This window comes from Numida meleagris, chromosome 3 (assembly GCF_002078875.1).
Source record: "Numida meleagris isolate 19003 breed g44 Domestic line chromosome 3, NumMel1.0, whole genome shotgun sequence".
Classification (NCBI taxonomy): Eukaryota; Metazoa; Chordata; class Aves; order Galliformes; family Numididae; genus Numida; species Numida meleagris.
Genome location: NC_034411.1, coordinates 46,492,811 through 46,508,731, shown reverse-complemented (window position 1 = coordinate 46,508,731; position 15,921 = coordinate 46,492,811). Strand labels below are relative to the sequence as shown.

General features: G+C 37.9%; 1 protein-coding gene across 7 annotated transcripts in view; it reads right to left on the bottom strand.

Moving 5' to 3' along the window:
- The window catches only part of UTRN (utrophin), a 354,351-nt gene that overhangs the window by 110,569 nt on the left and 227,861 nt on the right, over nucleotides 1-15,921 (bottom strand). For all 7 annotated transcript variants that reach the window (XM_021391928.1, XM_021391929.1, XM_021391927.1 and 4 more), the window contains 2 exons: nucleotides 13,472-13,644; nucleotides 8,167-8,323 (listed from right to left, as the gene is read on the bottom strand). In XM_021391928.1, coding sequence (XP_021247603.1) covers nucleotides 8,167-8,323; nucleotides 13,472-13,644 — 330 coding nt within the window. The remainder of the gene's footprint in view (nucleotides 1-8,166; nucleotides 8,324-13,471; nucleotides 13,645-15,921) is intronic.

Sequence of the window (15,921 nt, the reverse complement as noted above, 5' to 3'; positions counted from 1 at the left end):
TTTTCCGCATCTCTCTGCCTTTGGAAAAACAGACCAGCAAAAATACATTTGCATTCAGAGAGAAACAGCATTTTTTGTTTCCTTAGACCATTCTGTTTCACTGATCTGAAGGGGGAGCTCATTTGTTGATGTCCTCAAGTTTCAGGTAATAACTAGCATTTTTAAAGTCAACTGAAACCCTACCTGTTTTTAAAAAATGCATACACTGACTTGGAGTCTCTGATAACTTTTATGGAATTTATAGCTTAGAAAAGAAGATCTTGGGAGTCTGACTGTCTTTTGAAATCATTTGTTTGATACGTAGCAGCAACCAAAAAGACAGTGAAGTGCTGTGCATGATCTGGAAGAGCAGGGCAAAAAGCCATTGTTCTACTAAATATAAAACACTGATGCAATCTCATTCTAAGTAACACATGCAGTACCAGATGACACACCTCCAGGACACAGAGGAGTCAGAAAAATGCACAGAGATGAACAGCAGAGGGAGTTATGGCAATACAGCAGCTTTATTATGGTTAGAGATTTAAAAGGTTCAGGAGTGGAAGAGGCTCATAAGACGTATGACTAAGGTTTCCAAATCATGAAGACAGTGGACAGAGTGAGTGAAGAACTGTTACAAATCAAATCCAATAGCGCTAGAGCAAAGGCCACTGAAATTTTAATGAGAAGAAAATCAGTTGAAATATGATTTTGTTCTTGGCATTGTTGGGGAGAGCAGAGGATTTTTGTTCTTTGTTTAAACACAATTGGTGGTGAGCATTTGGTGTCTATTTGCTACAGAAAGTTATGGAGACAAAATATCAGCAAATTCAACAAGAAATTAGACAAGTTAGTGGGAAACAGGAACAAAAACATATAAGGACCAGAGCATAGATAGAATATCAAGGATATACAGTCATATTCATACAGTGATGGTGAATGCCTGGGAGCTGAAGAGGAACGGACAACAAGTGGCCAAAATGAAACATTCTCAGTAAATACCATCTTCTCTTGACATCATTGAAGAAAATGCACTGTAATGGATGAACTGTTGGTCTAGAAAAAAGATTTTGTATGTGCTTAAGTGTACATGTACCCATTGAAACAAGTCAAATAATTGAAAAACGGAAATAAAACAACAACGACAAAATGACTAAATACACACAAAAGAATTGGTACAAGGGAAGAGTTAGAGGTCAAGGAATGAAGCATTACTCCTGTAATTACTCCCGAATTACTCCTGTAATCAAGCTTCAAAAGGTCATACTAAGTCCTCAAATTGTGATTCCTTTAATTAACATGATGGCAATATTGTTTTCTGATGCAGCTTATTAAGAATCAAGACATCCATGAACCATCTCAGACTTCTCTGTACAAGTAAGGCATGAGCAGAGTTCCCACTCAAACAGTTTAGACACATGCTGGCAGGACAGTATCCAAGCTTTAAAGGCTCAACACAACTGCAGAATGGATGACCACTATGTTTGGTACTCCAGCCCTTCACTGGCAAAGCACATGGCTCACCTGTAAAGGTCAGGCCACTACCAGTCACAGTTTGCAGCCCAGGACATAGGAGAAGAACCCGATGATCTGTTACATCCCACTACATCAAGTTGTTCTGAGGTTTCAGGTAAGCCAAAGGCTACCACTAATAATGATGGAAGCAGAGAGGTCTTTTGGAACGAGAAAAGAAAATTCTAGAGAAAAAGGCACTTCGTTTCAATGAATGGAGTGGAAATGCTGATCACTTTGCTGTTTCTGCAATTTAAGCCCTATTTCTAACAAATGTTTCCCTCCAAAGCAAAGTTAGAATATCTTCTTTGACATATAGGTTATAAGATATACTTCAAGAAGTACAGGCTTTATTTAATGGCTTGAAAAAGACTTAGTAATGTCTTTAAAGTTTAAATAGGATTCTTTGATTAAAAGAAACAAGATCATCATTAAAAGAGCAACATGAAATGTACATATTGATATAGATATCTATCTATATAAAGAAGCATTAAAAAGACTACATCACAGAAATATTTTTTTATGGTATTGAAAAAAACTGCTTAATGGCTTTTCCACAGCAAGATGGCTTGCTTTACTCTGCTTTAGTGACTGAATATTTCATTCTTTCATTATCCGGGTTATTTATTATTTAAGTACTGATCCATTGCAACTTTCTTGACTTATCAGAAGACAACTGCACTTTTGGGAACAAGCTGAAATACAGCCAGAAGCAATATTTTTTTGTTCAAGTTAAAAAATAAATTGCACTGACATCCTAATTTAACACTTCATTCTTTGCAACATGCTTTTGTTTACACATTATTCTTTTGGAAAAATAGTCCAGGAGAGCAGAGTGATACACACCTGAATCATTCACTTAACACAAAAATCAATTCCAGTAAATCCTTAGTGAGCAATGGCTTTAAGTCAGGACCATTTGAGAACTCTCATTTAACTTCAGGCATTGACTACACTCTTCCTTTCCTGTAACAAAGTATTCCCACCCACAATTTCCACCTCTTCCTTCTAAACACACCTCAGAGAGAACAGCCTCAATTAAAGACATCTCCTTACATTGAAGAGCTACTTCACAGTAGCGTGGCATGGAATGCTAAAGCTCCCACTTCATTCACATCCTTGTCTGCTGAACCAGGTCGCAGCAAAAGGCTCTACTGATCCTCCTCTTCCAAGCACAGGCTACTTAATTCCTCTTCTCATACACCCACAGCTCACATCTCGGTTAAAAAGTAATATGGCAACAGCATGGCTGACCACTTCTACTCACACAGATTTTGTGCATGCTTCATGCCTTACATGATGAGCTGTGTAACAAATTAATACAGCTCCTTCCTAGACTACAATTAAGAGTATAGACCATGACAATATTGATGTCATAATGATCGTTTTTTGTTAGAAATTTTTAACAATAAAAATAATGGAAGCAAATTTTAATATGGAAAATAGTCAAGAAAAATTAATCTAGAACAATTAAGCAGAAAATAATTTAAGGCTAATCCCATTCCCCTAAATCAGGCAGGCATGCCTGAGTCTTACAAGGGGCTTGTTGACTCAAAAAACTAGACAGAAAGAATGGAGCCTTACAGAATGGAACTTGCTGATTCAAACAACTAACCTTAATGACTGTCTGAGAATGAAAGCCCAGAGCCTTAACAACTCAGGTTGGACGCTGTAAGATCTATGGAATATCACTCTGCAAAGGTAGAGTGATAGACTACTTATCTTCCTTTCCTCTCATGGCTGCTCACAGCAGATAAACATCAGAAAAGAGAGGAGGGGTGCATGATCACCAAAGACTCTCATTAAAGACATCCAAATCTTCTAGACACAAGGTGCAACCCCGAAGGGCAGTCTTGGACCAAATAGACTATACAAGGGTGAACATGCACATTTACCTTTGTTGATTCACCACTCATGGATCAAGACTCCAAACTCAAGACAATGCTGGATCCAGGATCGGTGAAATATCTCTACCTCTAAATCTCTCTGTTCCTCTCTCTCCTCTTTCCTCAAGGCTTTCTTCTACTCACTTTTCTTCAAGTAGCCATTACCTAAACTTGCTTTAAAGTAGTTGCTTACTAATTGCTGAAAAATTGCCTCATTTTGCCTCAAAGTAGTTGATTAGTTGTTAGAAATCTCAATAAACGGTCTTGTATTGTTTCTCTGGGTCACTGTCTGACTCTGTCACTCTGGTGATCCCTGGAGAGCAGGGAGTGCCCTATTCAGTGGAATTCCAAAGATCCACCTTACTTGCAATCCACAGAGTGGTATGAGACGCGTGTCTTAAAGAAGTTGTTAAGGTTAGAAAAATTATTTTCCCTCACAGATTTTTGCTGCTGAGAGAACAATGGAGTTATAAGCTCTCTGAAGGGATAGAACCAGTAGAAAGTACTTTCCAGTTGGCTATGCTAACATTTTTGATGAAGTGGAAATGCTAAATAAAACAAATACTTTCAACTTTGAGTATTTGACTGCTTTAACAAACCAAGTTTGAAACATGAAATTTGAAACATTGACAGCAATCCCAAAAATTTGATGAGTATCTGAAATATTAATGATCCACCCACAGACATAAAACCATCATTCAAACATCCACAGGTCCTTGGCCAATTCATTTGGAACTCAAATGAAGCTAAGTTAAGCATCTCTGTGATTCAAGACACATGCATTATTTAGTATTAGCTAGACATTTATTCATTTACACAGATGCCAACAGGATTTATGCGAGCGAGTACCCATTTCTGCTTAGTTTTAATTGCCCTCTTCTCTCTCTGAAATCTAAGCCACAGTATTTTATGTAATTTAGGTGGTCTTTGTGTTTTATCAAAACAAAAAGGAAAAAAAAGAAAAAAAAAGAAACCACTTTCAAAATTTGCGTTCAGGAATACTTTCAGGGGAGTAGCAGGACATGAATCTCTCAGTCCATCTTCAGCGAACAAGGTGCTGGCATCCACGTCACCTCCTCTTGTACGCATACACGAGTACAGGTATTTCCAAATACTGAAACAGTGATTTTCCACAATACTTCTGCAGATTTGCATTCTCAGCAGCATAAAATATCAACATAAGATTACTTCGGAGGTTCTTTGTTTGTTTGTTTGGAGTTGGTTGAGGCTTTTTGGTTTGTTTTTTTTTGGCAAGGTCTATTTTGGCAGTTGATTAGAACAGTTTTGCATCACACACTTTAAAATCCTATCTGAATATTCACACGGAAGACTGGGAAAGAATAGAACGAAAGGAAAAAACTGAGCTGGTAAGGATAAGCAAAAGTGAGAAGCTGGAATTACAGAGATAACATTGGTAATCAACTCTGAAAAGGCAGCTGCCTTTGCTTTCTGCTCCCTGTAGGTCACTGCCTGTGTCAGCACCTTTGCAGCTGAGTTTTCTATACTTTGGGAGCATGAATATAGCCTCTGCTATAAGTACACCTCATATAGAGGCACTTGAGTTCAAAAATCATCTAAAACTTCGCACGCTGTCCCAACGCTTTTATACTAAGCACTTATGGATTTTTTTCCACTGTTCCTGGGACTGTCACAACAGGCCGTGCTCAAAGACAAAGACATTTTGAGAATAGTTAAAAAAGGAAATTTGAGGTTACTTATTGAAATTAGTCCTGCCTTCCCCCTCTAGGATACAAAGCACAGCTCAGCTCAGCATGTGTTCACTGTCTGACTGCACTTGGAATTTAGTATGTGATAAGACTGTGACTTGTTATGGGTCATGCAAGTCCATGTGAACAGCATAAAAATCAGTACAAAATTTAAAAATATTAGCCACACCCTGAAAGATTTCTGTTCATCTGGAAAATTAGAACTAAGTCTGATTAAACATTGATGTGGGTGATGTTTATTTTTAAAGCACAGAAGAATGATTGTTATTAAAAAACAAGTTTAAAAATCAAATTGCAAATCATTTAATTCCTCCTGTCCAAACAGACTTTAGTAGCACAGAAACAATGTGAGCTAACCCCAACTGTCACATAATACTGTACTTATTTATCTAATGCTGCTGAAGCCAAGCAGTGACTGGGGGAGATGCTAACAGAGGGAAAGAGCAGTAAGATTAGTACCATTAAGGTGAAGCAAGAAAGACAGTTTTGTGTAACTGAGGGGAAAAAAATGTAGGTTAATAAGAATGATTATCAAGTAACAAGGGGCAAAAAGCAATGCTAAGATGAGAAGGATTGAGGACCCTAAAAATGAAGGACAGGAAATGATAATATCACAGGCTCCCATTTTAAACAGCTCAATGAATATTTTGCCACTTACATTTTGAAGTACCAGCAAGGACAAGATCAGGTGAGCAAGCTGGAAATAAGAGCAAAGGGATCACAGAGAAGTGGAGATAAAATGTTGTATTGAACTGCTCAATTTGCCAAGGACAATTTCAAAGCAACACTCAGATGTGGAAATAAAGGAAATAGAAGAGCAGAAGCACCCAAGCCTCGTGCAGAGAGGCACCAGCTGACAAGTGCTGGTGAAGCTTAAGATGAGGTTATAAAAACATGGTTGATAAAAAGTAAATCTTACAGGTAACTTGAAATACCTAGGAGGTTTAATACTTGCAGAAGTGTGGGCAAAGAAATGTGGCATTTAATGTATCACCTCGACAGTCAGTGATGACAGGTGGAATAAAAGGAGAATCCTTGAGAGTGAGAGAAATCAAATCATATCTCTGCAATATTTATCTGATAAAGTTTCAGCTTAACACAGGGCACAAATGCTGAAAGCAGCATCTTAATACAATGCAATGAAAGTGACATCAACTCAAAGCAGAGTGACTGACAGAGTGGAATCACAAAGAATTTGGTAGATTTTGAACAGGCAAAAAATTTTTGTAACACCAAAACATTTTTTATTCCACATCTTGACCAGATATTAAACTATGCTGAGAAAGACGAAGAAGGTCCTGCAGAGCTCTTTTGTTTTTTTATCCTTCAGTTTCCACTTTCTACGTGAAAAAAACACAACTTTTCACCTTGCTGTAGTTACTCAAACTATCACTTTAGTGAGGAACAGACAGTTCCTGCTCAGAAATAGTATGAAGCTCTGCCATGCAGAATCAAACCAGTGGACAGCTGCAGTCCAGCTCCCCGTCTCTGATAACTACAAATAAGCAAGTTCAACAGAAAGTGAAATACCACACATTAATAGTTCTTATTTGGTGTGGCACAGTATTATCACATGAAACATAGGAATATCTTTGATCCTACAAAAATAACTACCATAAAAAAAAGTGCAGTTATCGCTTGAGATAGATCTGCAGTTGAATACTGACCTGTTGCCTGCATAGGTGTACAAAAAAAAAGGGATGGGCTTTATTTTTGTGCAGGAGATCTTATTAAATATTGGGCTAGGGCAACTATATCCAATACTCTTTGTGATAGCACAAGAACATTGCCTTTTTTGAATCATGACAGAATAATCTCTAAGAGCTCCTGAATACACATATTAGAATATTAAGCTAACCTCAATGTATAATAAAATAATCCTAGTTCTTTAAAGCTATGTGTAACGATTAAAAAGTTTTCTTTCCTTCTTACTACTACAGTTCACGATGGACCCAAAGAACTCATCCAGCATCCTTGCACCTACATCTTTCTACTTTTAAGTGATACATAAAATCTAGCATTTTTTACAAATCAAATTGACATCTTCAAATGAGACACACTAGAGCAGTATTTGCTATTAGCATTCATATACTATAATCTAGAAAGAGACACAAACAAGCCTTTAGAGTATGATTGGTAGAGATCTATCACCTCCCATTGACCTCCTTTAAAACATATTTGGATCTCTTCCAGCCTTTTATTGCTCTTCTGCACTAGTAATCCATCATTTGATCATTATAAAACATTCACAGCAGATGTGCCTACAAACAGAGCATAATGGCTTAAGTGGATATGAATAGGAAAAGATGATCTCTCAAAAAACAAAGATCCTGAGTTTATGCTAATAACTATTTTAAAAGACTAAATTAAGGGAAAACTTATGCAGATTTCCTTAAGTATTCCTTAGACTTGACTATTTTGTAGCCAAGTCTCAAAAGTACTGCTCATGTCAGACTACTTTTTTCTGTAGTTATTCACAGTATTTTTCTGTATTCCTCTGTTTTTTTCCAAATTCAGTTTTTGTCCTTATTAAATACCACAGCAGAAAAGATACCACCATTGTACTGGTGGAGGAGAACATAGTTGTTATGCAATTATCTATATAAAGCTCACATTTGTTCTTTCTACACTGTACAAAAAAAAGAAATATGACAGTAGGATGGAATCAGCTTTACTACAATTAATTTGTCCAATGGCAAATATGTTCTAACTTGATTACTAATTAGAGTTGGTGACACACACTTTATATAAATGAAGATATGTGGATGTAACATATTTTGTTGTCAGAATATACTTAACCATTAGGAAATACACCAAAAGTGTGTTTGGACTGAACATATGCATCAGAAATTCTTTTGATAAAATTGTGAAGAGTGTATCTCAGTTATGCTTTACTGGGCAAGTGGGGAAGTAAAAGGAGTAGAGATCTAGAGCAGTTGTTTTGGTTTTCTTGTCCTAGAAATTGAACACTGGGATCAAGCATGCATCATTTCTCCTGTATTCAAAGTTGACTCATTCTATTATTCACAATAGCATATGTATCTATAAGTTATGCAACTTACTTTGCAGTGATCATACTGCTGCTGTAACGTTGGAACATCCCCTCCAATGGGCATTTGCTCCTTTAGTTCTTCATCTTTCGTATTCAGCCATTTGATTAACTCTTCCAGGGACATCAGCAATCGGTTCCATTTCTCTGCACTTGCCTCCAAGTGAGCCCTGTGAAACAACATAAAAGCATATTTCATATCCTGAATGGTACAAAACCCAAGAAATGGTAATAAATAGACAGATATTATCTATCCGTAATATATATTTTTTTCTATTGTTAAGAATGATTCAAATGCTCAACTGCTAAGAACCTTTGATATGTTAAACAAAAAACCCAACTCTTCCTGGAATCATTTTGCACAGCAAAACATTATAAGCAGGTGAAAAGTGAGGGAACACAGACAAATACATACTCAATATGACCTTTCTAAAACCTTGAATACTGCCCTGCAACTCCACCATATCAGCACACTCATTTTGCCAGCTAGAGCACCACCAAACTGAACTTTCATGACAAGACCTTCCACCTCCAGTATCAAGAGCAACAGACTCTCCCAGCAGTCATCAGCAGTAAATTAACTGTGCTGCTGAATGCATTAGTGGCAAAGGTTATTTAATATATCACCTTCAGTAGATGAATTACGAGAGAATTAATACAGAGTGAATATGTCACCCAGTTAAATCAACAAAATCCCCAAAATGCACAATATCCTATCATATTAAAAAATACATTGACCTGATGACTTCTCGCTGCAGTGCCTACACAGCTGCACGAAATCTTTGATAAGGGCCAGCAACCTCCCTTTTACTCCAATCACCTTATGCTATGGACTCGTCTGAGACCTCGAAGTGCTTAGCTTAAACCAGTAAACAACAATTTCTTTCACCACGCAAGTGATAGTACAGAGAGAGCTCAGTTCTTCCCAGTGTGGTTGACAGTAGCTCTGCACCTTTGTGCCCTGCTGCTGACAGATGAATGAACTGAACTTTAATATTCTGTTTCCTGGGTCTTCTCTTTTCTATTTTGCACAGCTTTGTCTTATTTTTTCTGATTCACACCTTGAAACATTCACCTGGCTTCCACTGTATTATCCTCTCAAATGGCATTGGAGCATATGTTTGGTACTGACATGACAACAGTTGGATCGAAGGGGTGATGAGCTGCAAGGTTTACTTTGAGGCAGACTTTGTTTTGGGTATGCTGGGATCTCACAGAGATACTAGGATAAATGAACTAAGAAAAGCAGTCCATAAGAGTGTATGAGAGGCGAAAAAAACAGTCTTGTAAAGGATAAAATAACTTTAGTAAGAGGAACATATTCTCCTTCACTCCATTTAGGAAAGCACTACAAGGGAAAAAATAAAAACTACTTTTCTACTTGTGTTGCTCTACTGCCAACATTTTCTTTCATAGCTGTTCCTGTCTTCCCTTGTTGCAGTCACTGAGACCCTTCCCTCAGTACTGAATCTAACCTGCAGCTCCCAGCTGCACATGCTCTCAAACAGCATGGTGTTGTCCATATACAGCATTTACTTTCTCCTTTCCAAAACTAGCTTCACTTCCCACCAAAAATGCCCTCGGAAATATCAAGCTGTGAAGTGTTGAACACACGTTGTGCTCCTGTCTTACAGACTCAACAGATCCAGCCCTCCTTTCTGGGTGTGAACAAAGTAATACTCCCTTGTAATCAGGCAGAGGAAACATGCTGCCAAGGTAGCCTGGATTTGAATTTACAGCTTTGCTGTTAGACTGCTACCAAAATAAAGCATCTTCATGGATTTCTAGCAACAATGGCAATTAAAAAGTTTAGATCTATAGTCTCCTGTGCATTTGATAGTGAAATCTCTATTCATCGTGACTTATCACTGTATCTATTACCTTTAAGCAGCTCTCGTCTCTAAGAATCGGCACTCTCTAGGCTCCTGCTCAGTTTAGTAGAATTACTGCACACAAAATGGATTGGAATTTTGTTAGGAGAAAGAAACCCCTGTCACTAGTTAAACGACACTTTAGGGGTGGACCACTTAATTTAACACACACCACAATACTAATAGTGAAAAAAATAATTTGGTATTAATGCGAACAATGTGGAATACAATACTAAATTAAATGCATCATAATTTACTACTGCTGAGTGTCTATGTACATGCCACTACAATGACAGTACAAAACATCACTAGCACACAGTTTCCAAGCCCAGCACAAGCTGAACTTGTGGGGGTAGAGTAGAAAGGGTCAGAGGGAAGGGAAGAAACAGACTGCACTAATAGGGCATAAAAATTCATCTCTCTGCACACAAAGTGAGCTAACATCTCTCCAGAAATGTTAGAAGTTAAAAAAAAAAATACACAGGGGAAAACATCGCATCAGCCTAGACTTTTCCTGTTACTCTTCTAATCTCATCAGAAGCAATACTCAACATAAAAGCAATATGCAACAGCAGCAGTTGAAAAGCAGCCACAAGTATTCAATTCTCCAGAGGAGCGAGGAGCCATATGTTCAGTATAACCCATTCAAAGCAAATGCTACACAGGAGCAAATGAGTCTAAATATGCTCCAATTTGTATTTCAACGTAAAGTTTAATGCTGTATCTAGATTTGTCATACAGACTGGCCAGATCTACAGCCAAGAAACTATGCTGGAGTTCTGAATTGTTTCTTGGGCTTCCCCATGTTCAGAGAGGACTTTTGCCCTTGTTTTGGAGTTAGTACTTCTACCAATACATAGTCTGCCAGGTCAAATGGTGGCTTAGAATCTGCTCTGATAAAAATACAGGTAACAAACAATTGTTTTATTTTGAGTACTGGTTGGAGCAAAAATACGTCCCAGCATCAGACACCATCAGAAACACTCCTATGGGAATCTTGGTTGAGACTGGAAAAGAAAAGAGAGCAATCTTAAAGAGCAAGTTTTCTCTGCATAGGCTGGGTAAGATCCCGAAGAAAAGTGGCAACTGGGGCACAACTTCGCTTTTGTTGGCCCTGGGAGGCTCCTTCCCCAGCTAGAGACCTCCTCAGCTTTTGTTTCTGCTATGTAGGTAACACTTCTGCTGAGCAACAAAGGAACACACGGAATAAAAATATCTGATGGGTGGTCTAAATATAGAGAATCCTTTCCTTTTTATCTCTGCCCTCCCCTCAGTGCCGATCCCCTCCTATCTAAGAAAAAAACAGTCTCTCATAAGAATTTGGCTTTAAAAGGCAAACAAGCAACTTCATTTTCCTCCTGGGAGCAACATGACAGAGAGAAAAAGAAAGAAGCGTGAATAAGCATATGAGTAATTTCATGGAGAAGTACAGTCCTCTCAGGGTGGTGTCTCAGTCACTACAAGTGCAGTTTGAAACTAGTTTCCATGCATTTAAAATTATGTCACAAGAGTTCCTCTTTTTTTAATGTGGAACTCCCCTTAGTTCCAGTAGCAGGGAAGTCAAGTCAATGCAGCAATGAGCATGATCAGCTCTGAGGACTGAAGCAATGAAGAAAGTTTCATGCTATCCCTAAGGGAGAGACATACTTTCAGCAATTAAAAATCACTATAGTCAGAATAGCTGAAAATATTCTAAAAAACTTACAGATAGACCTTAATTTAGAAGCAATATCTCAAGTTAAAATCCATTAAAAAATCACATTTTTCAATCATCAGCCCTAGCCCCTAAGACAGTTATATTCTGCTCTCACAAGATGCCTCCATAGTTTTGCTCTCTAACTTGTCCTTGAAATAAGATACCCCAAGAAAATACAATTTGAAGGCTAACAGCCAGATCAACACACTGACTTCATGTTAGTTCCAGGTTTTGTTACTTCCCTGAAAAGGCTTTCATCATTCTTAAGAGAGATAAGTGAACTGCAGTTGAACAGAGCAAAATACACCAACTCAGAAATGCTACACTCCTTTCAGAGGAGACAGATTCAAAAGGTTAATTCAGTTCTGTTTGCTCCACTATTCTCTTCCCTGCTTGCTTTCTACTTGTAGTTCACTGATACATGGCCCTGCCTCACTGCAAGTATTACCAGAGTAATAATGTACACAGTGCAAATGTTAATATTGCCCAGAGGGATGCACGTTCCGTATCTACACAAAAGAGAAAAGACAGAATATCCACTTTTCTGAACAATAATCTACCTTTTTTGAGTATTCACCGTGCAATTGTTTTCTCTACCTTGGAACTAAACAACAGTCCATTATGCACGGCTTGAAGGCCATTACTGGCTACCGATTTCTCTCCAAATTATGATCAACACCAGGAAAGGCCAAGCAACTAGATTGTTCTTGCTAGAACTTGCAGCTGCTGACTAAATTGTTAACTTACGAGCATGTTTTATTCTCATCCCCTCTCTCACGTTGGCCTATATGTGATTACAGTTCATAACAGCCCAAGTTTTATAGCTCTTGCAGCCTCTGGAAGCCTTCACGCCAAATGTTTCACTTCCTCTGGTTCAAGCTCTGCCTAATGGCTTTTACTCAGCAAATCCCATCAGTTACAATTAACTGTTTAGCTAGCTGGTGATGGGGTAAGCGGAGATGAAAAGTAAACATCACCTTCCTTCTCTCTGTCTCGCTCTTTCAAACTCCGGTGCCTGAATTCGAAGATAAATGCATTTTTCTGGATTTTGGAAAATTCATATGAATGCTTAACATTGCCCTGTTCCATTAAAAGAACAGTCTTCTGTAACCAACAAGGAAGCAGTGGTGATTAAAAGCTCCAATAATACTTCTATTTGTAATTAAAATTAATAGGCAGCTTTATTCACATTAAAGAATACAGTAATATCTTCTTCCCAAATGATATCATAAAGATTTTTACAATGAATACTCTTGGACAGTCAGCGAATTTGGCATTGGTAGGGTCAAAAATTGTAAATGGCTTGAGTAATACGTATTTTTAAATATTTCTTAAGTGAATAGCAGCTATCAAAAAATTCTACTATCATTACAGATGAAGACAGTTAAGATGCAGATCCTACCAAAGTATTCCTTTCAGTAGTAAAAACAAAACCCTGATTTCTCTTCAGATAATTGTAGCTTCACAGAATGACTTCACTGGCATTGCTATCAATTTAAAATAAGGAAAGATTCAGCATATGTTCTGGAAAATGTTGTACAGATTAGCAAGTTACCACTGCACAGCTCTGGAGAGAGAAAAACAAGCAGTTAAGCCTGCACAGTCAGTTAGTACACCAAATCTTCGTATTAGTGTTCAGGGGTGCTTTACAAAAGATAGAGATTTCACTTCAATGACGTGATCAAATTTCTCAAGTCTTTTAGAAAACAGCAACTCTGCACCATTTATGTCAAGATGTTTTAATTACTTACCTGATGTTAGCTGACTTGACCTTCAGGTCATTCCAGCGCTGGTTCATGTCATCAAGTCGGTGCTGGAGCAGGGCAGCTTCCTCAGAGTTTCCCAAGGCTTTCACCATTTTCTGTCTGTTTCCATCAATGCTTTTAAAGATGTCATTGTGGGCATCAATTTCTGCCTGAATGTCCTGAAATATCAACATTAAAAGTCCAGACATCTTAGTTCTCTAAATGAAAGGAGAGCTTATTCCCATTAGTATTCTTACCCACTAGGACAGAGCACGTAGTCTGACTTTCTTTGAGATGCAGAGAGGAAAACCTGCAACTCTATTAACAGCATTATAAAAGGTTGAGCTTTTTAATATGTGATAAAAGGAGTCTGAAAGTTATCCTCAACTCTGAAAAGGCATTTGTAATGACAAACAATAAATTCTGTGCACATTTATGTACTAACGTAGATAACTGTTTCTTGTTTCCCACATACATCCACAAGTGCAAATGCACTGGAAACCTTTTCCTGCTCAGAAGTTACACAGCTGCACCCCTACCTGTGCTGTCTCTTTCTTCTTTGAAATAAAATATTACACAGATCAGTGGAACTAGAACTCTATACAGCGTTTCGAGCCACACACAATTAAAGTTTTAAACTAAAAATTATGGACCTAAACTGCAACTAAATGACTACAGCTACTGCAAGCCTGTTTTTACAATTGCATATCATATCCTGCAGCATTTAGAGACATAGACAGGATGTATTATAACCTGATTTTTGTACTAAATACTGAAAAGGGAAGTGCTTGCAATTTCAGTTCAGCTTCTTATTTCTCCTGCCATCTGAAATTAAACATATTTTATTCACCATCTGCCTCAAGAAGCACATTACAGATGTCTCCATCTAACCAAGCACAGTATCGTTCTTAAAACACATTATAATAGTATCAGACAAAATTTCCCATCTCACCATCAATGCTTTCCAGCATCTGTATGTCTATGTGTACACTAAGAAACATAAATGTGTGGAAAGCCAGGTGTGCTAGTTGTCACAAGTAAATTAATCAGCAGATTGTAACAGAAACTTGATGCAGATGTAAACTTATTTGGCAAAGGAAGTAATTCAATAACTGAAATCCTTTAAAGGATTTTTTTTTATTCCAGACAAATCCTCAGTATTTTCCATCTCTTTCCAGGGGCAGAAGAGGAGAGGATCCTTGTACCTCTCTATCCTGCCTTTTACAATGGCTGGAAGCAGTGGAAAACTATCTATGAATCTAAGATAACATGCAAGCCTTAATCAGTTAGAGAAAATGAGAAAAGTAAGGATGCAGCTGGAGGTGGAGAAGGGAGAGACAGAGTGAACGATGTGAGAAGGAGACAGAGGAGCAGGTGAGGATGTGGAAGTGAAGCTCTGGCTCTCCAACACAACTACTCTATGCCTCTTTGGACAAATTCTTTGCTCTGATTTGCCTCGCAGTAGGATAGGTAAAAAGACACTTTTGCTGTCTTTGAGTCATCATGATTAAAAACACCATCAACAACACAAGACAGTATAGTTGCCAGTTAAACAAATCAGATCCTTATCTGAAGACATGTGCAGCTCCTGAACTTACAATTCCAACATGCAAGGAGACCCACTGAAAACCAGCTAAGTCCAAACAGCAGGAGATAGATGTGTATACGGTAGTCAATTTTAATTGCACACTAATCTGTACTGCAGAAGTCTAGCCACGTCAAATCCATTTCTGTGCCTCTCTAAAGTTACATCACAAACTGACCTCTACAATTGCATTCTACCAGTAAAATATTCATCCTAATACTGCCGAGAAATGACATAATACATTCTAGTCTTGATTACATTTGAGAGGACACTTAACTACGCATGCTTAGCAGTTCAAATTGATGCTTCATTCAAAATAGGCTTTATTCTTGTATTTGCCAATCGCGGTGTTACACTGATTAAGGCATGGTAAATCTGCTTGTTCACATCCTTGAGTCCCATCTGCTACGGTCATGTTGTAATAGCTCAGTTCAGGGAATCAACTTGGCTTCTCCTCTATCCTGATATCAATTTTCCATGAAGAAAAAGCACTGCCAGTTGATGGATAAACAAACAGGGCTGATGTTAAGGTTAATGAATTCCAACGTATCACAGCCCTCAAAAAGAAAAAGGAAAAAAAAAGAAAAAGAAAAAAAAGTATGCACATGGACGTGCAGTAAGGAGGTAAAAGACAGGTAATGGCAACAGTTAGACGCTAAACTTTACCAATCTCCAACACTGATATATAAAAGAGCTTGAAGATTTTTTATTCAAGTATTTTCCTCTGTTGGAAGACTAACAAACAAGGATGGGCTCCCACCTTGTCCGAGGATTACTATCAATTATAGCAACCTCTCCTATTCACTGTTATCATACTCTCTTACTCACGTCTTTATCTTGGTCATTGAATCATCACATTCCTCATCTTTGA